The sequence below is a fragment of the Micrasema longulum genome, unplaced genomic scaffold (genome assembly GCF_059751315.1).
Source record: "Micrasema longulum isolate JH-2025_06_02 unplaced genomic scaffold, ASM5975131v1 h1tg001608l, whole genome shotgun sequence".
Lineage (NCBI taxonomy): Eukaryota > Metazoa > Arthropoda > Insecta > Trichoptera > Brachycentridae > Micrasema > Micrasema longulum.
Window position 1 is genome coordinate 429,328 of NW_028278789.1, and position 27,046 is coordinate 456,373.

The 27,046-nt window shown below is 31.0% G+C and overlaps 1 protein-coding gene across 1 annotated transcript in view; it reads right to left on the bottom strand.

Annotated features, from left to right (window-relative positions):
- Positions 1-25,504, bottom strand: part of LOC148274673 (transient receptor potential protein-like) — a 31,966-nt gene extending 6,462 nt beyond the window's left edge. The window contains exons 1-14 of the mRNA XM_088236806.1: positions 25,314-25,504; positions 17,068-17,215; positions 15,362-15,457; positions 13,728-13,870; positions 10,341-10,542; positions 9,630-9,803; positions 8,625-8,859; positions 7,612-7,764; positions 7,284-7,429; positions 6,308-6,548; positions 5,860-5,983; positions 5,496-5,691; positions 5,076-5,237; positions 2,164-2,386 (exon numbers count right to left, since the gene is read on the bottom strand). Of these exons, the coding sequence (XP_088092932.1) occupies positions 2,164-2,386; positions 5,076-5,237; positions 5,496-5,691; positions 5,860-5,983; positions 6,308-6,548; positions 7,284-7,429; positions 7,612-7,764; positions 8,625-8,859; positions 9,630-9,803; positions 10,341-10,542; positions 13,728-13,870; positions 15,362-15,457; positions 17,068-17,215; positions 25,314-25,474 (2,404 nt within the window). The 5' untranslated portion in view covers positions 25,475-25,504. The remainder of the gene's footprint in view (positions 1-2,163; positions 2,387-5,075; positions 5,238-5,495; positions 5,692-5,859; positions 5,984-6,307; positions 6,549-7,283; positions 7,430-7,611; positions 7,765-8,624; positions 8,860-9,629; positions 9,804-10,340; positions 10,543-13,727; positions 13,871-15,361; positions 15,458-17,067; positions 17,216-25,313) is intronic.
- Between the last annotated feature and the right edge of the window lie 1,542 nt (positions 25,505-27,046).

Genomic DNA, 27,046 nt, shown 5'->3' on the forward strand with positions numbered 1-27,046 from the left:
TCATTAAATTGTGCGCCAAAGTTTCCTGAAAATGCACGAAAAAAGTAATAAAAATGGACGACTTTGAACGACGTCATTGGTTCATATGAATCAACCTATATCTTCAATAACAAGAGAGTTATTGAAGATTTCCGGTTTCCTTGCCGTGAATGGACCAATGGGTAGTACTGATCTAAAATAAGCGGAAGAGAACCATTGACGTCACATGCGCAATTATTTCAGAAATACAAAACTTTAGAAAATCGTTGCGCTGATAATACGATGTGTAAAGATTGAAAAGAAAATTTTTTGGCTGTATTTAATAGTCCAATTAAAAAAAAAAAAAACATTCGAAATATTCGATGGTTTGGGGTAATGCCGATTTTTTTTTCTAGTTGCTGTAAGTAACTGACAAATATTATTTTTTCAGATGGCATGTAAACACATTAGGAAGACTGAAAAAGAATATTCTCTGGAGGACTTTAAAACAGCTGTTTTATGTAAAAAAATGACGATTGGAAAAGCGTCATTGAAGTACTGCATTAATAAACCAGATTTAAAATTGATTGGTTTGATCAAAATATTTTTTTTTCTGTAGAAGAAATGACAAATATCCCAGTTACCAAGTATAACATGGATTTTCTACCTTTGAAAATAGACGCACTGTATCTGAATTATGCTATTTACATAAATTATTGAATAATAAAGTAGACTCTTTTAACCTACTCTCCAAAATTAATCTTAATGTCCCCTTTCACGTGACAAGAGATAAGTATTTATTCCATGTACTAGTCTGTAGCACTAACTATGCACAACACTTTTTCTTCTATCGTTCTTGCTCTAACTATAATGATGTTTTTTCATGAATTGATATATTTTACATGCCCTTATTTGTTTACAAATAAATTGAAACTCATTACTTCTGGCTGCGATACGGTCCTAGATACTATTTAATGGTGCTCACACTTACACACACCTGAACATTTACTCTCACACTAATACACATAAACACACATCTACACTTACTCTCATACAAATACATATAAACACATCCTTTTGTTGTAACACAATTGAATAATATATATGATTCTTATTTAAAAACTTCGTCTTTAAACCTTATTTTATTTTAATGTTATTATATCATTGTCGACTGTTTGTTTCTTTAAAATAAATTACCTACAAAAACAAAAGCAACACAAAAAACATCTAGAAATTTTGACAAGCACACCAATAAAAATCGAACTTAAGAAAAAAAGCGAAAACAAATTGGAAAAAGTCAAAGGCATCCTATAAAAAAGGAGCCAGTGACTTTTAAAAAGAGTAAAAATTAGAATTCCATTCAAAATTTAAAATTGTTTTTAGTCGAAAATAAAGTTAAAGAAAATAAAAAGCCATTTTGTTTCTGTTTGAAAATCCCCACACTGAAAATTGGATGATGTGCTTGATATGTAAATCATGGGTCCATGAAAAATGTAGCAGTAAAAAAATCTGCTCAATGGGGTTTGTATGATATTTTTGCAGAAAACGTTAATATTCGCCACTACCCCACCCCGTGTGCTTCGGGTAATTCCGAACGGCAAGCTTATTGTTTTTCATTCAATTTCGTATATGTTTTATATCTTTTTAGAAATATGTTTTTTTAATCTTACATGAAAAACACTAGTTTTGATTTATAGGTTTAACTCTTCAATTTTTTTCGTTTTTCCTTAAGGTATTCGCCACTAACCCACTCTTCCCTAATAATACTGTAGATACTTAAAATATAATTAATATCTTTTAGTCCTATTAAAAATCCTCAATTCACTTTTTAAAACGCTTAACCAGTGTGCACTGTAAAATGAAATATCCCAACAAGAAACCCAAGACAAATATTACTTTTTCATACTGAAAACAATATAACTAATTTTGGTATTCATTCCGCCTTGCCCAGAATTCTTAGGTCTGCCAGCAAATATTCCAGCTTTGATGTCTTTGAAAAGAAGTGCTCTTATTTCATGCAATCAACGAATTAAATTCAACTAAAACCATCTCTCTTAGCCAATCTCATATAGTCCAATTTTGCTCCTATTCTTCCTGACCTGATTCTTATGATTTTACAATAACAACTATTATGTTTTGTTTTTTTCTACAAAATAAATTGTCCTTAAAAATGCCCTCTGGGCGTAATTATAAATAAATAATTACCTTGAGCGTCATGTTTATCAACTCGCGGAGTCTGCATACCATTCCTGTGTAGGATATCTATGAGCTCGTATCTCAGGGTGCTGATGTCTTGCCTAATTTCCATGACGTCATCTTCCGTAACTCCGAACTCGTCACGTTTTCGCTGTTCAGCTGTGACGTAACGCCTCACTAACTGACGCATTACCGCTTCGTGGCGTACTTGGGCCTTTTGGTGAGATTTCCTCTAAACATTCAAGTATAAAAACATTTACATGAACGTTCAATTGCTATAATACGAGTAGGCTCCCTAGTTTTTTTAGAACTGTGTAAACTACCAGTTTTTTAGAACGGTGTTTTCCCGTTTTTTTTTAATGTCTTAATGGTTACAACTGGTTATGACATTGTTTCAGTTTAATTTTTGTCTCCATTGTGAAAACACTCTGTAACGATTATTTCATTTAATTTATTTATTGACAATTCTTGATGGAATTCCATTGTAATGATGTAATAATTTATATTTACATATAAGTTATGAATTTAAAAAATACTTGGTACACTTCCACTTATTTATTTTGACCAATTAGCGCTTTCACTCTCTAATAGGCATCTTCAAACTGGTAAATATTATAGTGTATGGATAATTTATATAAAACTAAATATTATCTTAAGTGTAGGTACATTTAAAAATAAGTTAGTTTAAAATTTGTATTGTAATTTTTATTGTATTTTTTTCAACTTATTTTTAAATGTACCTACACTTAAGATAATATTTAGTTTTATATAAACTATCCATACACTGTATAATATTCACCAGTCTGAAGATGCCCATTAGAGGGTGAAAGCGCTAATTGGTCAAAATAAATAAGTGGAAGTGTACCAAGTATTTTTTAAATTCATAACTTATATGTAAATATAAGTTATTACATCATTACTCTGTAACGATTTTGTGCAGTTTAGAATTTCGTTTTCAACTGATATGGATTGACAAAGGCGCGGGCATAGAATTAAGAATAGTCCAAAAACCGCATATGCACATCAAACAGAAGGCGACTAAAATTCTCATAAATTAGTAGATTTACGTTTTAACCCATTAGTATCTTTATAGACATCGCTCAGTACGCAACTCCTGATTTGAATTCAACTATGCCATGTTGAGTCCTTTTAAAGAGTAAAAATTCTGCTAGGATCTTAAAGAAATAGGATGGTATCACATTTTATGTGTAATTAGTAAACGAATGTTTAAGTAGCAAATGCATTACTTAAAAATTTAATTATTTTTCCATCTGTCAGATTTTCGAAGAAACAAAATGGAAATTTCGTTAGTGTTGCCAGAGTAGTAAATTTTTTTACCTTACTTTGCTCATCTTATAAGAGAAATAATGAAAATTGAACTTTGGATTAAACAACTCTGTTGTGGACATTTGACCGACATTATCTTCAAAACATCAAATATTATTTAACATGATATAAAAATATCAGTTTTATGTAAAATAAAATTTGTTTTATATTTTATGTCTAAAGTTCATTAATTAAATTACCCTTATTAAACGACCCTTAACTTATCTACTCTGTTGTCTCAATAAATATTTCCGCAGGCACAACAAAATTTTAGAGAAATTAACAGATTGCTTTTTTTTATCTTAAATTTGTGTTATGATTTTTTTTTTTTCCATCGTGCAACATTACGCGGCGATATCACGAATGCGCGCAGCGAAAGTAGGGCATAGTGGGGGAATTATTGGACACAGTCCGATGTATTCAAATATGATTCTACGCTCCTCCTGGACTATTCTTAATTCTATGGGCACGGGACTGCTCGGGTGTGGGGTGGAGTGGAGACCGACCGGGGAGATTTCATGCGTTTATATGTATTTACTTCTTTCTAGGGAGATTATAAAATATAAAAGTAGGTTGGTACTATGGATAAGCATTTGAGTTAAGGCGGAACGCGGTAGGTACGGGGCGCGACGGAGCATCGAATTTTTCACGCGAAGCGAAATGTTTTTAAAAAATTTAGTTCTGCGCTTGGTGATTTAGTTTTTGTCTTTTTTAAACGGTTTGATTTATTTTGGTGAAGCTTTAGGTGTTTTGGGAGAGCAACTTTTAAAACAGCAGTCACATTTTTTCGCCACCTCTAGTGCCGACTGTTAATTGTCTCCTAAAATGAAATATTTTAATAATTAACGAATCTGCGGTGACGTATACGAGTGTATCTATACAGATTAGTTAGTACGAGAGTCACAAAGTATTCGTTGGCATGTACCGGAAACAAGGGTGAAATACGATTTTGGTTGTGTTAAAGGCCGTTTACAAGTAGACAATACAATATTGTTTCGTCCCAGGACTCGATCATTGTCCACGTGTAAACAGCAATTTGTAGGACAAAACATTGTCCCGAGACATCGCCATCGAGATAGACGGCAGGCTGTCTCCGCAAAAAAATGATTGCCACCCCCCCATCACGCATGGCCGCCAGAGGCCGCATTGCACTCGTGTGAACACGCACGGACAGGACTTTGTGACAATACCGATTTTCTTGACGTGAAAGTGTAGCTTACAAAATGTTTTTTTTTTTCAATTAATCCTTTTTATTGTTTAGGTCGTCCTTTTAAAATTTCCAATATACGAGTATGTTTGCATGAAATCAATACATTTTTCCATGAATTTCCGTATTGTCAGGAATATAAAAATTTTGTTATATCTATTGTATCCACATGTAAACAGCCATTTAGAGTGCGGTAGATATTTAAGATATAATCAAAGGCATGACTAAAGCATTCTATGGGATCAGTACATTTGTAACTACATTACGTTTATAGAACTGTTAAAGTTTAGTAAAATCGCTCTGACCATGAGTCAGATTTATTTATTGAAATATTAAAATACAAAGTTTATTTTTGTTTGTTTTTAAAATAAATAAGTATTTAACATACTAAAATAGAATTCCTGGATGCTCTTGATTTATAAGCCATCAGCTTGCACATGTTTTTAGGGGTCGGAATGAGATTAAAGGGAGCTGGAACTGTATCACCTTCTTCAAAGTAGGATATCCATAAAGTTGTTCGGGCGAACTTCCATTCCACATCAGATCTTTCCTAAAAATAATAATTTCATTTAAAAAAGTAGAAATAGTAAAATCAACCTTAAACAGTATTACAAAAGTAATGACAAAACAAGCATTTGTGTTTAGAATTCATAATGAATCGACGATATCAGTTACAAGCAATTGGATGTTTATATTTTAATTGCAGTTCAAAATTCCCAAAAGCGACCAAAAAATACCGCACGCCAAGAATGTTAAAGTATCTTCTTTTGAGAAAACTATAAAAAGTAGGATGATTTAAGGTACTTACAGAAATTATTTGATAGGAATTGGACATCATAGCAATTAGCATGTTGAGTAGAACAATAATGTTTACAACACTGTAGGAACCAAACATCAGCAGAGCCCAAAATCTGGTAAAACTCTTGATACCAGTCAGGTCGAAGGATGTCAGATCCACGAGGCCGAATGATGCCCAGAATAGTGATTGGGACGTTTCGAACAAGCTGTGAAAAGACTTTTAACTTAACTACATCCTTACTTGATAAATTTAAAGTAACCAGAACCTTGACGAATACACTTTAAGTAAAATAAAAGAGAATAAATATAATTACAAGACAAAACATTAGATAACATTTTATGAATATATAAGGACAATGCAATGAAAAACTTACTTTATATATCGTCTCCAGATTGAGCATGCCTTTTCTTGGCCATCGAAATCTGGAAGACCGTTTGGATGATGGAAACACTTGCCTTTCTCAAGGTCTGCATAATACCACATGAGTTGATTTAACCCTGAAATAGTTGGAAAACACATTGATATTCGACATAATACGACGAAAAAAATAAATATACACCTGAAGTTGCAATAGGTGGTGGAAATCTCGGAAAAAAAACATAATTAAATTAGTTTTAGTCAGTTATCATTAGCTACAATAACAGGAAAATGCGTAATCAACCAAAACAACACCCAGAAGCATTACAAATAATAAATCACATTGATGTGAAATCTCAGGAAAATCCTCGCAAAAACCCGGGAAGTCATAACGGAACTCAAACTCACAGAAACTCTTTTTTTATCTTCCTAATTAATTGGAATTATTTAAACAATGAGCTTACCACAGCCAAACGCAAACAGTACCAAAGTATAGATGAAGAAAAACTTGATGATATCTATAATCATTCGGCCGAGGGACACTTGGAGAGGTCCGAGGTGGGGGTTGATGGAAAATATGTGGACCAGCTTAAGGAAGCTAAATATCATCCCGGCAGCGAAGGCTCCTTCCGACAGCAGCATAGGGTCGTACGGATCCCACTGCTCTCTAGGGTACCACGGGTCTAGGCCGCGGGATGCATCTCGCTGCAACCAAAATGATGCTGGAAAGGGATACTATAGTTGGAATCACACAAGGACAATACAATAGACAGGAACTAGAATCCCAACCGTCCATGCGCTCTGTAGCTGTAAGACGTGCTGGAATATTTATTTATTGTACAGCGCCTTTGAGGTGATTTTCTCGAAAATGGCGCTTTATAATTATCCAAACATATATATATTGGACAGCTCCGTGAACAGTTTCGACCACGCAGGATAGGACAATGGGACGACTTATCTTTTTTTTTCTAAGAGCGGGTATGAAAAGAGGTCACAAAACCTCTAAAACGGATCCGGGTAAGTGGGAAGGGCTCTCAATGTCCTCCGAATTTCTTTTGAATTTTCTTTTGAACTACCCAAAAAAATAATTTTGCGTTCCATTTTCAACGCGTTGTCAATAACTCACTATTAGAAAATGAGAATTGAATTGGGGTCGAGTGGAATGCGAACCACGGACTTTTGAGCCGTGAGTCCAAGACACTAGCCACGGGACTACAACCCGGTTCAGAATATATTGTATTGTCTTCGTGTGAACGATGATTAAAGCAAGTTTAAAAGGTTTCTTAGAATGATATATTATGAAGAAACTTATTACCAAACGTGATTCAAGTTGCAAACAAAACGAATCTTTAAATGCTTGAATCTAAAATAAAACTAATTCCGATTCAAACTTTTTTTATTTTTAATTGTTACATTAATAGAACGTAGAAAACAAAATACCTGTACAATGAACCATGAAGCAAAGCGCAGACTTATCCAAGCGATGTAAAAAACGTGTGTTATGAAGTCGACTACATTCCATAGGTCATTTATATACTCCAACAGACCCCCTGACCAAAGTGATCTAATTTCAGACCAAATGAGACCTGAAAACGTTCATTTTCATTTAATAGCTGAAAATGGAAAAATTATGAATTTGTCTTAAACAAACAGCCAATATGCTTAAATATTTCAATCTTCTTGTTAACTATACTCATATCGAAAAAAAAATAGATTATGAAAAATTTCCAAGAACACACAAATCATACAATATCAAAAAAGTACAAACTTATAATGTAGACGATGACGCTAAATTCAATGACTCCAGGAAGTGCTCCTCTTTCTCTTTTCTTCCATCCATTCAGTATGGAGAGCATCCAAGGGTTTCCAAACCATTCCAAGACCACGTATTCTGCTCTTTGGGATGCCAAACCAAGAAGCACTGAAAGTTTTTGAAAAAAATAGAATTAAGTTTTTAACAAATTACAACAGGGATGGAGAATACCTTAAATAAGGGAATATGGAAGTCTAGGCATTTACAGGGCTTATGACCTATCATTGGCTGGTTTAAGTGGCCACTTTACACACTGTGTAACATTCACCATTTTGCCTATGTTTGAACATCCATAATTCTTCAATTCTTCCATTTGTTGATTTTAGTGAAGTTAATGAGCTGAAACCTTTATTGTTGTGAAGAGATTCATCTGACTGAATTTGAAACATTTGGACAAACTCAAATATTGTATTGAGTTTTTCACTGACATTTTTTGGTGGAACTACATTTTTATTATTTTAAAAATAGAATTGAAAAAGCTTAATGGACTTTGACTTTGGTTAAAGAAATATTATTTCAAGTATCAAAATAAACAACAAAGTAAATGGTTAAAGAAGTATTTGCATTATTATGATTGACCAATTTAAAAAAAATGAGATCATTTTCAGTTAGTCGTAATATCTGCATTAGGAAATTAAAAATGGAATTGTGGCTTGAATTTCGGAACTTTGATTTTTCTGTTATTGATATTGTCATGAAACTACATAAAAGGCAGTTTTATTTTGGTGAGCAATCCTGATTATTCCAATTTTATATCTCTTTTTATAGACCATCGACCCATTGAGAAATCAGATATTGTTATGATTTATTTGATCATGCCAACTATTTATTTTCTTCTCCGTTTTTATCCAACACCCAATGTTACCATTCACTCATACCATGGTACTCAGTTTAACTATTCTTCCACTATCCATTCGTTCCACCGCTACATCACAAGAAATCAATACGGTTTATATATAAAATCTTACTCAGAAAAAAAGCGTAGGAGGTGCTGTGGCAAATGAATTTAACAAACGGCTTCTTCATGAACTGTCCCCAGGTGGAGTTAGGGGCCATCATATATATGGAAGAATATACAGGGAACATGGCTCCGAGCTTCATAACCTGGAATAGTTGGCCTACCATTCCTTTTCTTCTGAAACCCGGAAGACCTTCGTACCAAATAGCCGCAAGAAGTTGTTGGACGTTGGGATGAGCAACAAACTAAAAAAAGATTTTAAGATTAGTGAAAATTCTTGAGATTCAATAATTTTATTTTTATTATTTTTTATATTATTAATTTATTATTAATCAGAAAGATGAACATTTTTTTTAATGCAACATGTAATAATCTTAAGTAACTTAAATTGCTCAAAATAAGACGGGGGAGAGACTATCACTCCTCTCACTTCTGTTCACTGTACTTCATAGTCCTAATGCTCCAATGTACCTCCGCGAAAAATTTCAACGCTCATCAGTTCATGGTTTACCTCTTCATTATTTTTCTTGAAACACCTTCTAAATTCCCATCATCAATTCCTCCTTCTTCTCTAACTCATATAGTGTCCATGCGGTTTGATTGTAGAATCATCTCCCACCCCTTATCAAAGAAGTTTCTACAGTATCTCTGTTTAAATCACGCGTGAAAATACATCCCTTTCTCTTCCTAAGTCTTTTCTCTTTTCCTCTCTTTATTTACCCGTATATACAATTTATCGCTAGTTATAAATATTAATTATATCGCTAGTTATAAATTTGTATAGTTATTTTATTTTTTCTACCATTCGTTTTGAAACTTGCATGATATAAATAAAACCTTTTATTATATTAGTTGGTTGGAAAAAACGCCATTTACCAATAAGCCCGCAAATATAAAAATATGGATGTACAATAAGTTAAATAAAATAAACATGTTTCAATTTAAATTATTGATTGATGGGTTAAGGTTACATTATTTTACCAATAGCAGTAAAATAATGTAAAAACAATTTTACCATTTTTTGCTTAAACTTAATAGCCAGTTTAAGTCTGTCCAACGTTTGTCTTTCTCCAGGATCCCAAACATCTTGATCCAATGGGTTATAATTCAGCATCACTTCTAATTCGTGAGAAGTTCTAGCATGGTCTAGTAATGCGGTAGAAAAACTTTGGCAAAGAGCTCGTAATTCCTGAAATTGAAGTATCAAACCTTGATCAATTATCAGATGTTTAAAAAAAACCTTTAACTACTTCGAGACACCAGCAGATCAATCAGTTAAGTTAATTTATATGTTAATATTATTTTACCGACATAATTTTAATAATTCATATTTGAAGTATGAATTATAATTGTATAAATAGTAGTATGTTTTTCCTATTAAAGACTAGATCGATATTAATTTATTTATATCCACATATTGCAAATTATATGGAAAATATGTAGCTATTTTATTTTGCTTTTTTTTACATACGTATTAAAACTTAAAAATAAATAAACCTTGCTTGGTATGAAACTAATTGATCGTTAAATAATTTCTCAAGCGTAAAATTAGTTTAAAAATGGACATACGAACAATTTTTAAATAATTCCTTTGGCACATAGCGAACACAAAAAAAAAATTATCCACAAAAAATAATTGTCATCTGAAAGTATTTATTTTTCCATTTTCCGAAATAAAACAAAAATTAAAATATTCGAAGTAAGATGAATTAAACAAAAATCTTACATTATATTCAGCTCTAAATTCAGTCTCCATTCGACTTAATCTTCTTAACTCCCACGAGAGTTGGAAGGCAGTTAGCACAGGGTCGGGGGATGATAGCGCTATGAGGGATGGTGATGTAAGGGCGCGGTATGCATTAATACGCGCTTGTGAGTGCCGTAATGAATCTCTAGAACTAGACTCTACACAATCATCACATCCACATCTGAAATCAAAGTAGTCATATAAAAATAATCAATACAATACACAGTGATAACACAAAAGAAACGAGTGATGGATTTGGAAATAACAAAAGTTAGTAAAAAATACGAATGTCAACATAATAATAATATTATCATTACCCACCAATAACACGTTATTTGCTAAAAGTAAAAAGAATATAAGAAATTAATTCAAATGATATGACTTTAACATTGTCTAATTGCCAAGTTCGACTTTTTGCAGATGATACCTTAATTTATGTAGCTGATAACGAATATGATTCAGCAATAAGGAAAATAAATGCAGAATTAAAAACAGTCTCCAAATGGCTTAAAGCAAATAAGCTAAAACTAAATGTAGGAAAAACAAAATGTATGATAATGGGTAAGAAACGCTGTTTTAACAGTGATCACAGTGTTGAATTAGATGGAGAAGTTCTTGAGAATGTTGAAAGCATAAAATATCTAGGAGTTTGGATTGACTCTAAATTATCTTTTTCAAAAAATGCAGACTATACGAGTAAGAAAATCGCAAAGAAGGTATCCCTGTTAGGAAGGATAAGGAATAAATTGGACATTAAAACCTCTCTGTTGATATTTAAAAGTATTATCGTTCCCCACATTGATTATTGCTCCAGTATTTTATATTTAAGTAATGAAGGAGATCTAAAGAGACTCCAAATAATACAAAAAAAGCGATGAGGATAATATTAAGATGTGTGAGACGAACAAATGTTAAGAAAATGATTCAACTTCTAGATATTATGACAATTGATCAAATAATCAAATTCAATGTTGCCAATGAAATAAACAAAATTATTAAAGGAATAGTTCCGAGATATTTTCAAAATAAACTAAAAAATAATGAGTTCTTTCATAACTATGCAACAAGAGGATCTAAAAATATAAGACTGGAAAAGAAATCAAAAGCAATGTCCCAGAACTGCCTTATGTACAAGGGAATAAAACTATTTGAAGAAATGCCAGAAAGCATAAAAAATTAAATGAATGTAAATATATTTAAAATTAAATGTAAAAAGTATATATGTGAAAAATATTAGGTAATATATAGCGAAAAAAGTGAATATAATTAATGAAAATGTACATATGAAACAGTTAAAATTATAAATTAGGATACTAAGTGTATATTAGTGATAAATAATGTTAGAATAAGTATAGATGTAAATATTGTGTTGTAAATATATATTAGACTATGTTACATAGAACTAAATAAATAAATAAAATAAAAATAAATAAATGCACATACACACACACACACGGACGTGGGCCCGTATTACAACAGGAAGTTAACGGTTATCGTCTATTTGATCTTTTTTAAATTTTATTTAAATATTACATTCAAGTACATTTATAACAATTCAATTATGTTATTACAATATTTAATTATTTTTTTTATGCTGTTCATCTCCAATTTTTTACTGCCCTTGTTTGTCTTTGCCATACAGTTTTATATATTTTTTTGTTCAGTTTTTTGTATTTATGTTTCTTCATGTAACTGTTGTAAGTGGCTTAGGCCGCAAATATAATAAATAAATAAATAGATAAGCCCTTTGCTTGGAGAGGGACTTACACTGACTTAGTAGTAGGTATTATAAGTAGTTTTTACAGCAAAAATATAAAAATATTAAAAATAAATATATTGATATTCTTCATTACTCCTTTATAAATCAAACGTTTTTTTGCAAGATATTTCTTTAATTACATACATAAATACAATCAGCACTATAGAAATAAACATACAATTGTAAGTTATCCAGATGCTAACTCTGAATTACTTGATAAGTTGGAACGATTTCAGAATGTTTGTATACGTTATATCTTTGATCTTTGTAAATTCGACCACATAACCGAATATCGCACGCAACTACACTGGTTAAGTATCAGGCATAGAAGAAACATTCACATTCTATTCACTATATTTTGAATAATTCCACTTCGCATGTTTATTTGAGAGAGCTCTTCCAACCTTTATCACAATACGGACTATATCTTCGTTCCAGTAATGAGAGAACCCCTTTTAATACCCTTTCATCGCTCTAAAGGGAGAAAGCGCTAATTGGTCAAATAAATAAGCGGAAGTGTACAAAGTATTTTTAATTTGTAGATTTTTTTTAAAAGCCAATCAACAGGCTTAAGAAAGCGCTAATAGATTGGCATTTATGAGTAATACTTAATTTAAACATTCTTAATATCTACTTAAATTAACAAAGTGTATAATTAACAAAAGGTATGTATATATATAGCATAATCTAGGCGGAAATAGCAAGTGTGACATCGCGAGTCAGGAGAGACAACACCGCTTGCTTCTGAAATGCCTGCCCTTGCTGTAGGAATACATCGACAGTACCGCTTAGTGAGATTTCGTTCACTGTTCTGAGGATCCTTGGCAGAGGGGAAAAGATCCGATGTTAGTTTTATAATTTCCCACAGCAGACAGGATTGGTACGCAAGTTACGGCGAGGTACATTAAGGTTTATCTGAGCAAGGATATCATGGGCATCTATAGAGTTAGATATTAATTTGTGCAAGAATATCAAACCAGCCAAAATCCTTCTGAATTCTAAACTAAAGATATGAAAATACTCTAGACGATCATAATAGTTGATTATGAAAGTATTTGATCCGATTCTAAATATTAACAATTTTAAACTTATATCAAAATATACGTTATTTTATCAGTAAGTAAATCAGTGTTAACTCAATGTATTAAGTAAAATTAAGTTTTTTGTATGAAAAATAGAATATGCGTACCATTTTTTTGAAACATGTTCAATTACAGGTTACCGACAGAGATACATTAAATTTTCATACTCGTACCAATATGCATAATTTCGTACATAAATTTCGATTTTACTTTATAGACAGTCGAAGATAACTCTGTTAATTTCCCATTTTAATAGGGGCCCTTAGAGAGACTGTCGATACCATGTGCTTCGCCTTGAGAACGAACACATATAAATTTAGTATTATATATCGAAATTTATTTGCAACACTGAGGACAAAAACTTTTGAGAAGCGAACATGGAAGTTTAGCCATTTATACGGTTTATGACCTGTTATTGGGATATCAGCAACCACTTAAACCAGTCGCCACTTTATTGTACGCTTTGATAAATAATAAACACACTGAATGAAATTTGAAAATGGCTAAAGAAAAAAAAATACATACCTTACATCATGAGGCATCGGTATCGTAGCTCCCCTATCTAAAAGGATCTTGAGTATTTCATAATGATTCCTATGGGCAGCAAGGATTAAGGGAGTAATATCAGGAGTAAAAGTTGAACAGGATCTATCTACAGCTTCCCAACTCTGAAAATCATAATACCGAAGATAATATCATACATTTTTAATGATTAATGTTTCTATGAAAAAAATAAATTATTCATTTTATTTATTTTTCTTATTTTATTTATTTAATTCATTTTGTTCATTTAAGTGATTTGATTCATTTCGTTAATTTATTTTTCATTTTTATTCTATTTAACAGTTTATTAAACATTATTAGAGACATAAGTCCCAACTCCATGGCACTAAAAGTCTTGTGTTGAATTGGGACGAGCAATTAGTTGACACAGACACAAGAGTATATGATCACAAATATTTTTTAGGATCAGATACACAACAATAATAATAAAAACAATAAAAAAATATATATGGCACATCAATATGGTAAACAGTAAACTCAAGCTTAGTATATAAGAAAAGAGTTTACATAATTGTATGTGTGCGACGTTTGTATTTATGTGAGTTGGTGAATGAGGGTGTATGCGCGTGTGTGAATAAATGAGGGAGGTTGCGTGTGTGTAGGTGCGTATGTAAAAATGTAATTTAAAACGTGTATTTATATTGAATGAGAACTTGGTAACAGGTTTGAAAAGAAAATATAAAAAAAACAGTTTTTACCTACTTTCGAAACCTTTTTAAAAATAAGTTTCTTAAGCAATGTTATGATGCTTTGATTATATTTTTTAAAAATATGGTAAACTTCAAACCTCAAAATGGATTTTATTTAAAAATTTAATTGATACATATTGAATGAATAATGTGCAACTAGTCCCATATAATACAGTAGGTAACTACAAAATGCATTGCAAACGATGTATTTTCAACAATAAAGAAAGCAGGGTTTAACAAAAAAAAACACACATTATATGCATATGTATAATATATATAAATAAGAATAACATAAGCTTGATATAAGTGATTCGAATGATAAATGTCATTTATTCAAATGAATCAGGATGTGGTCTCGTGGCTAATGTCGCGGACCCACGGGTCAGAGATCCGAGGTTCAAACCCTACTCTACCCCGACATGATTCTCATTTTCTACCAGTGAGTGAAAATGGCTTAAAATGAAATATTTCAGTGAATATTAAAAAAAAACGGTTTTTAAAGGTGTATTTTTGTATTCACTGAACAATCAAGCACCATAAAGAGTTTTAATTTAATTAAGTTTACAAAAATAGTATATATGTAATTCACTCGCAATACAAAAACATAAATCAGATGGATTTAAGTTCTTGTATTTTGTAAAATAATATGGAACTTTTTCTATTTTAAAATTTGAATTCAAAGTAAATTTTTCAAATTTATTTTCATATATTCATACGAAATTCTTTAAGCACTAAATACGATTGTACATTCTCAGTTTTTTAAATACAATCTTAATGATGTTTAATGAAATAATGCAGGACGTAAATCCTCCCCATCCTATAATTCCGTACTGTAAAATCAATTTTATTTTGGCAAAAAACACAACCTTAAATATATGTATGTAATAAAAATCTATTTGAACGTACATATGGGTTTCCCGGGACATGATGTTCCTCTTCCCACTGAAGAAGTAACTCCACCGCCTCCACATATTCTTCTTTGATGCTGTGAAGAAGAGCATCCTGAAAGAAAATATAGAGTATGTAATTATTATACTTCTTCATTTTTATCATCTTCTTCATTATCTTGCTCAATGTTGAGCATTGTGGGCTCGCTGATTCCAAAACATTCGGGATGTTTCGGAATCAGTCGGGTGATTAGTTATAGCTCTGCACAAAATCAGCCTTGAGTAGTACCTGCTGACGCGACCCAACATAAACATTCTCATTTTCATTGTAGTATCTCGACTACGCCATAAATATTTGTGAATTCAAATAATCTCTTTATAAATATTTTATGATGTTCTATAGTAACGAATAACGAATTATTTGCGAAAGCTACTTATGCTAATGATCTGGTGTTAATTCATTATGTATTTTTATATCTTTTGTATGCAGAGATACATACATGTACATTTATATTTTTCTTGTTATTTTTCTTTTTATACCCATGTTTTAATATTGGTTTTTAGTTTTTTAATTGTTGTATATTTAACAAACTCATTATATTCTTATATTTTATGTGCCGTATAATAAATACTTTTTTTTGTTTGTTCAGAAAAACAACAGCAATACAAAAACATATATACAACGTTATAAAAAACATACAATATTGCCAAAGACGTTTTTTACAGAAATACAATTATAAAAATCCAGTTTAGTTAGATATTAATATAAAAGTGCATGTGTGCGAGTTTTTGTGTGTGAGGAAGCGTGAGTAAGGGAGTGAAGTGTGTTTTTTTTTTTTTTTTTTTAATTCATTTTTGCACCACAACAGGTCAGGAGGCCCAATTACAGTGGTGAATTACATCACAGAACACCCAGGCTTGAGAAAATACACATTTTTAATTTTTGTGTTCTCACCGGTTTTGGTAGGTATGTGAATATATGTGTGAGCGTATATGGGTGTGAGGGTGGGATTATGGAAAGGGTGAGTGTGTGTTTAATACGAGTGAATAAATTATTATTATCTTAAATTTAAAATGTAAAAAACATTTTTTTTTATAAAGATTAAAAAAAAAAGTTTTTGAATTCTTATTTTAAAAATGGGTTTACTGCAGTTAAATATATCTATGCTTTTGAAAAATACGTTATAATTACTCGCCAAGCGAATCAGAGGAGAGTTCTGTGCATAGTTGATGCAAACTGTTGGTACATGGAAAAGAGATAAATTCGTGTGACGGGTGCGGTGTGCATTAAGGGCCAACTCGGAAACCAGAACAGGACTGTTTCGGTTATTACTGGGGTGGATAACGCGTCAGCAATCTGCATCCGACACTTCCGCTATTTACGAAGCCATTTCAAGTAGATTCTGAAACATCCCGAACGGATAAGGCGTCGTGTATTTATGAATATGCAGTCGGCGCGGCGCGGAGAGATTTTTTTCCCTTTGTCTCGAGTCCTTCAGCTCGAATCAAGTGCTATTTAAAGGGTAGATTCACTATCTATGCATATACTGCCTTTTTATATTAAACGGAACAGAACGGCATATCCCTTTGGATACTAAACAATGTGTTGATTACAGTTTAATTTGCGCACGCAGTAACCAGTGGACTTTTCATACAAGCGTCACGTCGCGTCGGTCAAATAAAACACTAACATGTTAGAGGTTTACTAAATTAATTGTTGCTTACCTTGACTTTAATTCCTCCTTCTAGCAATAGCCTTATAAGTTCAATATTCTCATTTTCTATAGCAGCTATTAGAGCAGATCTGTTGAGAGGATCTACACAATTTATATCGAGAATATGTGACTGATCGGGATGATATTCCTCTAGCAGACTGAAAAAACAAAAGAAGGCAAATAAAATCTATTGCAACTGAGAAGAAAACATTTTTGAGAAGGGAATATGGAAATCTAGGCATTTACAGTGCTTACGAACTGTCGTTGGCTGCTGTAAGTGACCATTTTATACATGGTAAAATTCACCATTCTTCCCATGGTTAAACATCTATATTTCCTCAACTCTTCCATCTGTTGATTTTGCTATTCTGGTTTGCTAAAAAATCCTTCTGCAAACGGTGCTGTAACATCAAGTTGCATTAAGCAAAAGACGAGATATTATGAAATTATTTAATATAAGAAGAAAAAAATAAACATAAATTTACTGTTTAACAATATTTTATTGAAGAAAGCGTTCCTCTGTTATTGGTGACGTCCGTCTACTCCCAACTGAAAGAATGCCTCAATCGATTTTTTTTTTCTTTAAATGCTCTTCTTGATGCTTGGCAATCACGATGGGAATCTTCCTCTTCAGGGAGGGTTACCTTCCTTTTTTTCTTTCAAACCGTGAGCGATTAAAATCTTCTTGGGTTATCCCCGATCACCGGACTACGCAGTTTTTATAAATTCAATTAAAAAATATTTCTTTTCAATATTGTTGATTCCCCTTCGTGGTGCTGCGGATATCCTAATCAGTTTTCTGAACACATCCTGTGGTCTTGTCCCTTTTCCCCTCTCAATGATTACAGAATGGAGCTTCTCGCTACTATCCGTGGCCCTGTCGTAGGTCTTGTCAGATATACAGATCTGGTGGCTTTCAAAAATTATTTTCAAAGGTTTTAAAAAGTTTTGTAATCATTTCGGCGAATAGATCATGTTCAATCAATTTAATCCCAGTCAGAGAATAATTCACTTCCCTCTTTTCTTAATCCAATGAACTACATATTATATACTTTTGAATTACTTTCTTTCAGCACAAAGATGCTAAGGCTACCAGATTACAGAGAGGTCCTTCAGGCAGCTTTTCTCGTTTGGCAACGAGCAAATTTTCCGTGTATGTGGGCACCGCCAAGGATACTTTTGTATTTAGATGCGGTGTCATACTTTATAAAAAATAACATAATTCAGGCCCGTTATAGAAAAATACGAAATAACTTCGAATTTAAAAAATAAAAGATATACATAAAGTACTGTATTCTATATAAACTTACGTGACATCATAGCGACACAAGGGTTAATAACTCCCTAGGAAATAAAATCCCGCCTGTCTACAAACATTTGAAAATGCACTAATTATGAAAGCTCTGCACTCCTAATGAAATATCTGGCAATGTGGAAGTTCAGTGTTTTTTTGATATTTTTATTATTTGTTAATAGACTACTATTTATTTTTTAATTCTTATGTATTAGATTATCAGCGCTATGATATTTTAAAGTTATGTATTTTTTAAATTACTTCGCGTGTGACATTTCAAGTTCTCTTCCCCTTCTTCTCGATGAGTTCTGCGGATTGGTCAGTTGACTTGCCGTAAACCGAAAATCTACCCCAATCATCTTACCATTCTTTGATTCGGAAGAACTAGCGACGTCATGGAAAGTAGTTTGTTTTAATTGAAATAATTTTTCACACATTTTTAAGAAACTTCGCAGTAAAATTCAATACCGCAGGCGGGGGGTAATACATTTTTTATATCTAATCGTAGGGTTGAATTTCCTTATTTTCATAAATTTCCATGGAAGTTTACACATACGCAACGCCCAAAAAAAGATTTTTATTTTTGTACATTTTCTTGGACCAGTTTGTTATTTTTTTTTATATTTATTTTTTTAAATTTTTTTTTTTTTTTACAATATACATAAGAGGTAAAACAGGGTATTTAAAAAAATAAAGGATAATTACATAGCAATGAAATACATATAATAATAGTAAAAATAGTAAACAAAAATCCCACACAGGCTTGGCCTGTTCGTGGGTATACAAGAAAATTCTAATGAATTTTTGCTCCTACAATAAATATACAGTTATAATATTTTTGTGTTACATAAGAAAGAGAAAATAAAATATTCTGTAAAAGATTATATGGATTTTTTTTTTTGTAATTAAAAAAGGAAATAAAAAATATTTTTAAAAAAACATTAAAATATTCCTTATAAAGGGCAACAAAATAAATCACAGAAAAAAAAATTCTTATCTTTGGTTTGTATCTAGGATAGTGCGTGTTTTTTGAAAGAAGGAAAATTTTAAAAGTTTGGAATCAATGAAATATTATCATTAAAAAAAGTAATAAAACATTTTTAGGCCTATAAAATATGCATGTCTCTGTGCGAGCCTTGTTTTACAATGTGGTATTTTTAACACACGATTCCTTCTTTGACTTGATCTATTTGAATTACTTGTAAATAAATTTTGGTTCTTAAATATATATTTTAAACATTGAAAACAATATATTTGTCTTATATCTAAAAGTTTAGCTTCTTGGAACAATTGGAAAGAGGGAAAAGTGAGATTTTTGTGAAGCATTTGATCAGTAATATTTAGTAATTATTTCGATATTATATATTCATTGAAATAATTCAGTGAGATGTCCCTCGCCCGCATCAATCATCATCTTTATAATTTCACAAAAATCAACAGTGCAACCACTCCTTCCACTTACCCGAAAACCGTTTTAAAGACCAATGGTCTTTCTATCGGTTTCACTTTTGCTAAAGAAGCAATTCTTTTTCTCATAAATCGAGTGGCTTCATTTTTTTACCATGTCATAACTCTACTCCCTTCATTGCACTGTAATATGTTTGTTGTAAGTAAAAAAATAAAATGAAAATGTTTTCTCATAAGCAAACTGTGAATATTAATTAATAAAACTGGTAGCCAACAGACTGTTCTATGTTAAGAAATTCGGCACTTCAGGTTTCAAAAAAATAATCAAGATAACCTGCGATTGGTGTACCAATGCAGTGCCCTATGCACCATTAGGTGCGGAAAGAGAATGGTAATGATTAAAAAATAGTTAAATTTAAATTTGGATTGTAAATAATAAATGTCCTATACTCGTATTATAAAAGTATTACGAATTATAAACGCAAATAAAATTATATGTTTGAAATAATTAAAAAATGTTTTTATAAAAACGAATAAAGAGGAAATGTTTAAAGGAATTGAAAAATAAAAAATGAATTCAGAGGTAAATTTATTTTGATGATAATAAAACACATTTATCATTAGATAGCAATTCGCCCCGTATAAGCAGATAAAGTTTGTACTGGAAGAAATAATACAAAAGATGGACCGTTTGCATTATTCAAGTGCGACAAATGAGCCCGGTAGGCTTCTGATTGAAATGATAAGAATAATAATAAAATAAATAAAACAACTTTGTTTTAACCTCTTATATACAAGCTATACAAGCCTCTTTATCAAAGTTTACTTAACGAATGAATTGTATCCTATTTTACTCTATCAGTATTATACAGCACATATAGAATGAATAAGTAAAGTGTTTTTTTTAAATGATGGGAAGCGTAATTGGATAAAAAAGCTTGTATAGCTTTGAAACCTGTCTGTAGAAAAAATAAAAAATAAGCGGTTAAAAATCAAGTTGTTTTATTTATTTATTTGTTTATTTATTTATTTACGGTTCCATGAACCTTCAACATAATTACAATAAAACCAATGAAGTAAAATACAAGAAAAAATAACATTATATTAAAAAAGAACAAAAACATCGAGAAAAGTATACAATGGTAAACAGTATTTATATATAAAAAAGAAATATCACATTTGTAACAAATATAAATATTTACCTATGTAAATGAAAGATAAATGAAAGAAAATAGCAGTTTTCAAAAAGAGGAAGAGAATAAAAAAAAGTGTATTTAAAGGAAAGTAAAAAAAAGTTTACTTCATGGTTTATATAAAAATTAATACTAAACAATAATAAATTTAAAAAAATAATTATACACACAAGAGTGAAGAACTTATCATTATATGAATGTTTAATTGTTAATTCTTTTTCAAAACAAAGGACTTGATCATCAGCGGCGTGGGGAAAAATAAATCTAAATCATCACTGTCTAGATTTGCAAGTCGCTGCATGCGAATTATTGGTGAGTTCAATGAATAATTAGTACCATGATAATGACTAAAACAAAAAAATAGTCTATAATATATAGATAATAATTATATTCCATATTTTCATTTCATGTTTTCGGATTCGATGAAACATTTTTTAAGGATCTTAGTTGTTGTTTTACTCTAAATTACTAACGAATTAATTCGATGTTTTAGAGAAATACATATCATTTTTATTTTCTGAAGGCGATATTGAAACTGAAATCATGTAAAAGTTAAGAGAATAAATAATGATGTTATTATGGTATCAATGAAAGTTGTCTGCCAACTAAGCAGACTAGCATTATCAGCTTTTTTCCTTTGGTAGGCTTCGCGGATTTTCTCCTTATGTAGAAATCCGGAGCGGCGAGTTACGCTTAGTTTACATAGTAAATACAAATTCTCAACCTACATTGAACTTAAATAGAAATATTCACATATTATTGAATATATTTCTTAACGTATGCTCAACTTTGCATACATATATTATTTTTTATAAAAAAATAAATATTTGCGTTCTTATGATTTACTCAAACATTTCAATTTTGGGGCCATTTTCAACGAGTTGTAAATAACCCACTACAAGAAAATGAAATAAAGTTGTGGTATGGTGAGATTCGAACCTCGGACCTGGTGTTCAAAAATCACACAAATTTATCTACGTAAGTCACCCATACATAAGCAATACATTTTCACTTTTATTATTATTCAATATGAAACAAATATATACAAAATTAATTTAAGGTTCCCCCTCACCAGGAAAACATGTTCTAATGAGAGGACTGTACACGTACAGTGTTTAAAATAAATTTCAAAGTATACTTTTTTCATCTTATTTTTGCTTATGATATTTATACAGTCTTAAAGAAAAACATTATCTTTATTATTTTATTAGCTGTGTTATAACATCAAGTGTCCCATCTTAAATTCTCATATATTAAAAATAAATAAATTATATGGGAGTTGCTTTATTATTTACCTTGCTTATAATATACAAGGTTTATATTTTAAAAAGCGGATTTTTCTGCAATTAAATATCCTAAAATTTATCTAAACTATTGAGATCAGGAGGGATATATTAATGTGGGCTAATCAGGAACTTCTCAGCATTTGCTCACGTGGAGAGGAAACCACTGAAAACTCTTCAAGAGAAATCGGCATGTTGGCAGCAGTCAACAGGCCTTCCGTTCCACTAGAGGAGTGTTCGGCATTTTGTTCCCTACTTTGGTTTATTTTACCAATTTCCTGCGCTATATTTATCATGTATGATACTACCTCTCGTGTGAGTTCTTGATTACCTATCACCGATGGAATGTCGCATAGATCTTCAAATTCTCATATATTACAAGCCTAAGATATTCAGTAATTAAGTTTTTTTTTTACTGCATATTTACTTTGATAATAATATATGGAACGTTAAAGCATGCATAATATCTTGTAGATCAGAAAATTTTCTCAAGAATGACGTATGGGCTTTACCATTTTATTTAACTTGTGATGCTCATTTTTTAATTTGAAAAAAAAACGAACACAACTTATGTTTGCACCCAAGGTAATAAAATGTGATCACTGCTCGGGAATATTTTTTTTCGCATAATTTGTATTATTGATTTCAATGCAAACCCACTGCTATAAATTCCGTATAAAAAAATTATTTTATTTATCATACTATAAACGCATAAAATGTAATAGACAAAACGAAACTTTTAATCCAAACAGTATTTTTAGGCAGCTACGAAGATTTTCAAAAAATAGTCTCTAGAATGTATGATGTATGCCCGGAGAGCGAATTGGCAATGAACGAAAGTAAGTCAAAAGCGATGGTATTTGAAAGGGGAAGTGAGGTTCCACTGACCGCATAATAAATGAAAACAACGAATGTCTCGAACAAGTAGAAGAATTTGTGTATCTGGGAAGCGTGTTTTCAAGAAACGGAAGAGTAGAAAAAGATGTTAAAAGGAGAGTGAATGCAGGGAACAAAATGAACGGCGCAGTAATTGCTGATGAGAATATGTCAATCGAAGCTAAACATAAACATACTAACTGGTAGTGCATAACGGAGTTTTAGTAGCAACACTTATGTATGTAAGTGAAACATGGAATTGGCAGAGGAAGATGAACGAGTGAACGCGATTGAAATGCGATCTCTTCTACGAATATGTGGGAAATCAATGTATGACAGGGTAACGTATGATGAAATCAGGCAAAAGTGTAAATCTGAGTCTGAGGCATTTATTTATTTTTTCATATTTTTTCTATTATAAACTATGAATAATGTGACTTCAGGACACTTAACAATGTACTTAAAAAATACATTTGAGAATAAACAAAGAAGACTAAATTAATAAACAGAGATAATTAACCAAATGTTTACACAGTTTTAAACACTACGTATTTATGTTTATAATTAATTTACCTATATGTACATCTATATTATTTATATTACAAAATGCACAATGAAAGAACAAAAACATCACATAAGCTATACATTTGTGGAACAGTTGATTCAATATTGGTTTGGGCGAATGAGACAATCCATTTTACTTCTACCTAGCTCCACTATCCATTTTTTTATAGCCTTTTTGAACATTTTCTCGTTACTGATTCTTTAAATAAATAGTGGAAGTAGGTTATAGATTTTAATTGAATAATACTTAAAATCCCTTTGTCCGAAAGTGGTATTAGTTTGTATTACCTGTCATTGGCAGGTTTAAGTGGCCACTTTACACGCTGTTTAATAATTTGTTCAGAAAACATATCGCTATTGGAACTCCGAGTCTCATAACGATGAGAAACTGATGGTTGTGCATCTCTGTTAGCATGTGTGATTACCACTGCCTTTAGTTTATATTATTATCTGATTTTAAAGAAGTTAATATTTTACTTTTTGTTGATGACTAAAAAATATATAAGAATATAAAAGATGTTACTGATTGTTATATTCTTCAAGAAAATATAAATAGATTGTACAAGTGGTGTAGTTTAAATAATCTTCAGTTAAATATAGGTAAATGTCAAAGTACAACCTTCCATAGATGTAAAAACCCCATTAAATTGACATATATTTTAAATTGTATTGATTTGATAAGAGTGTCTCAAATAAAATATCTGGGTATTTTGCTTGATGAGAAACTACAGTTCACTTTTCATATCAATCAGATAGCTAATGATGGAATGGAGATGCTTGGTTTTATTTTGAGAGTAGCGTCAAATTTCAAAAATGTTTTTACTGTGAAACAATTGTACTGCTCATTAGTAAGGAGTTGACTTGAATACAACTCTTCGGTTTGGTCTCCCTACTATGAAATTAATTCACATGCTATCGAAAGGTTACAAAATAAATTCTTGCGTTTTATAAATTAAAAATTCCCCCATAAATACATAAACGACTTCTCACTCGTTATTTATAAGAAAAATAATGGATTTATTTTTAAATATATTATTAATTTAACTTTTTTCCTTGAATACGTGATTTTTTTATTTATTTATTTAACATGTTAGACATAATTTAAATTGTACATTGGTGGATTTGCTGCCAAATGGCAACTTCTTCCAACCAACTGATGATGATGATTTCACTAAATAAAGGTATTATTTAGTTAATTAAGGTTTTATTTTTATTTTATGGCTCAAAAAACTTATACTTTTTAAAATACTAATGTATTATTTTTTTAATTATTATTGTTGTCTAGTTATTCTCAACTTAACTGTGTTATATTTATATTTAGAACATAAGATTTTCTCATGGTTATTGTTATATTTTATTTATCGATGTTATGTTTATTTTTTACTTTTTGTTTTTTGTATAGTATGTTCACTAAATTTTTTAGTTTTAATTATTCTATTATTTCATACTATGTACTACATGTTTATTGTGCACTTCTGTGATTATTTCTGAAAATTTTTATTTTTTTGTAAAAGGTTCCTTGAACCGTTGATGTATAAATAAATATTAAGCAATGTGAATTCCTTGAGTAAATAATCATTTTAATATATGTTTTGCAAGATATTGAGTTTTTAATACTTTAATGGAAAAATTTATTCACCTTCTGACGGTTGCACAGTCTCCTCTTTCAGCATGAAGAAGAAATGATTTCTCCTGTGCAGTGAGGACGTGTTCTGTTACCGTCGCTCGAAGGTCGAGTTGGGAAGAATGACTTTCCATCCCTGACCCCAGCAACTCTTCGTTGGATTCCGTCACCTTCATGGTGGAAAGAATATGGTAGTTTTACACCATAAAGAGACCTGGTAAATATTAAGCATACATAAAATACAAAAGCCAATTCATTCATCTAAAAACAGATTTATGATTTAAATTTTCATTGCTATAAATCAATAATATAATATATATATTTTTTTGATATTTGTTTTTTTTTACAATAAACATAAGAAGTAAAACAGAGTGTACAAAAAAAAATAAAGGATAATTACATAGCAATAAAATACATATTAACAGTAAAAATAGTAAACAAAAAAATCCCACAAAGGCGTGCTTATAAAAGAAATGTTTATGAATTTTTGCTCCTATAATAAATAGAGAGGGATAATACTTTTTATTATTGTGAAAGAGAAAAGAAAATATTCTGTAAAAGATGATAAGGAACTTTTTTATTTTATAGTAACTATAAAAGGAAATAGATGAAAAAAAAACACAAGAATATTCCTTAAAGGACAACAAAATATGTCATTGAAAAAAAGAGTTAATATCTTTAGTTTGAATCCAGGATAGTGCGTGTTTTTTAAAAGAAGGAAAATTTTGAAAGTTTGGGATCAATGACATATCATCGGTAAAAAAAGAAATAAAAATTTTTGGGCCTATAAAATATGCATTTCTCTGTGCTAGCCTCGTTTTACAATGTGGTGTTTCTAACACACGATTCCTTCTTTGACTTGATTTATTTGAATTACTTGTAAATATATTTTGGTTCTTAAATACATATTTTAAACAATATATTTGTCTTATATCTAAAAGTTTAGCTTCTAAGAACATTTGGAAAGAGGGAAAAGTGCGATTTTTGTGAAGCATTATTTTTAGTAAAAATTATCAAATCAAACTTGCCATCAAAAATAAGAAACATACATCTTATAGTTGTGAAAAATAAGTCAGAGATGGGGTAACGATTTTATTGTCTGGGTAAGATTGTCAATTTTCCTCCAAGTTGCGGACCGGAATATAAAAATAACCATCCACACATACAAAACATAGATAGATTCTAGTAGTCAGTGTTTCGTGGTCTAATGGTTTGCGCATTTGCCTACCATGCAAGAGGTCTCGAGTTAAATTTTCGACACGTTTGACATAAATTATTCATACAAAAAGGTGTTTTTACAGGAGTATATATCCCTTTCTACAACAATAATGGTCAAGATACACGGCGGTTAGTGTGCTAATGCCGTGTCCTATGCGCCATTAGGATGCTGAAACCTTCATCATGTAGGCGAGATTCATTTAGAGAAATCTTGATTCAACTAACTGGTATGAGAAGAAGTATAAAAATTGGAAAATTATTTTCAGGCGTTGCCTAGTAGGTGAATTGGTTCAGCCGGGTGAATCTCGCCTGCACGATGAAAGTTTGGCTCTTTTATTTGACAGAAGTCAATAGATGGAAGAGTTGAGGATATGTGGATGTTTAAACATGGGCAGAATGGTGAATGATACACATTGTGTAAAGTGGCCACTTAAACCAGCCAATGACATGTCATAAGCCCCGTAAATGTCTAAACTTTTATATTCCCTTCTGATGTTTCTTCAAATGTTTTCCCTCTCTGTTGCTACAAA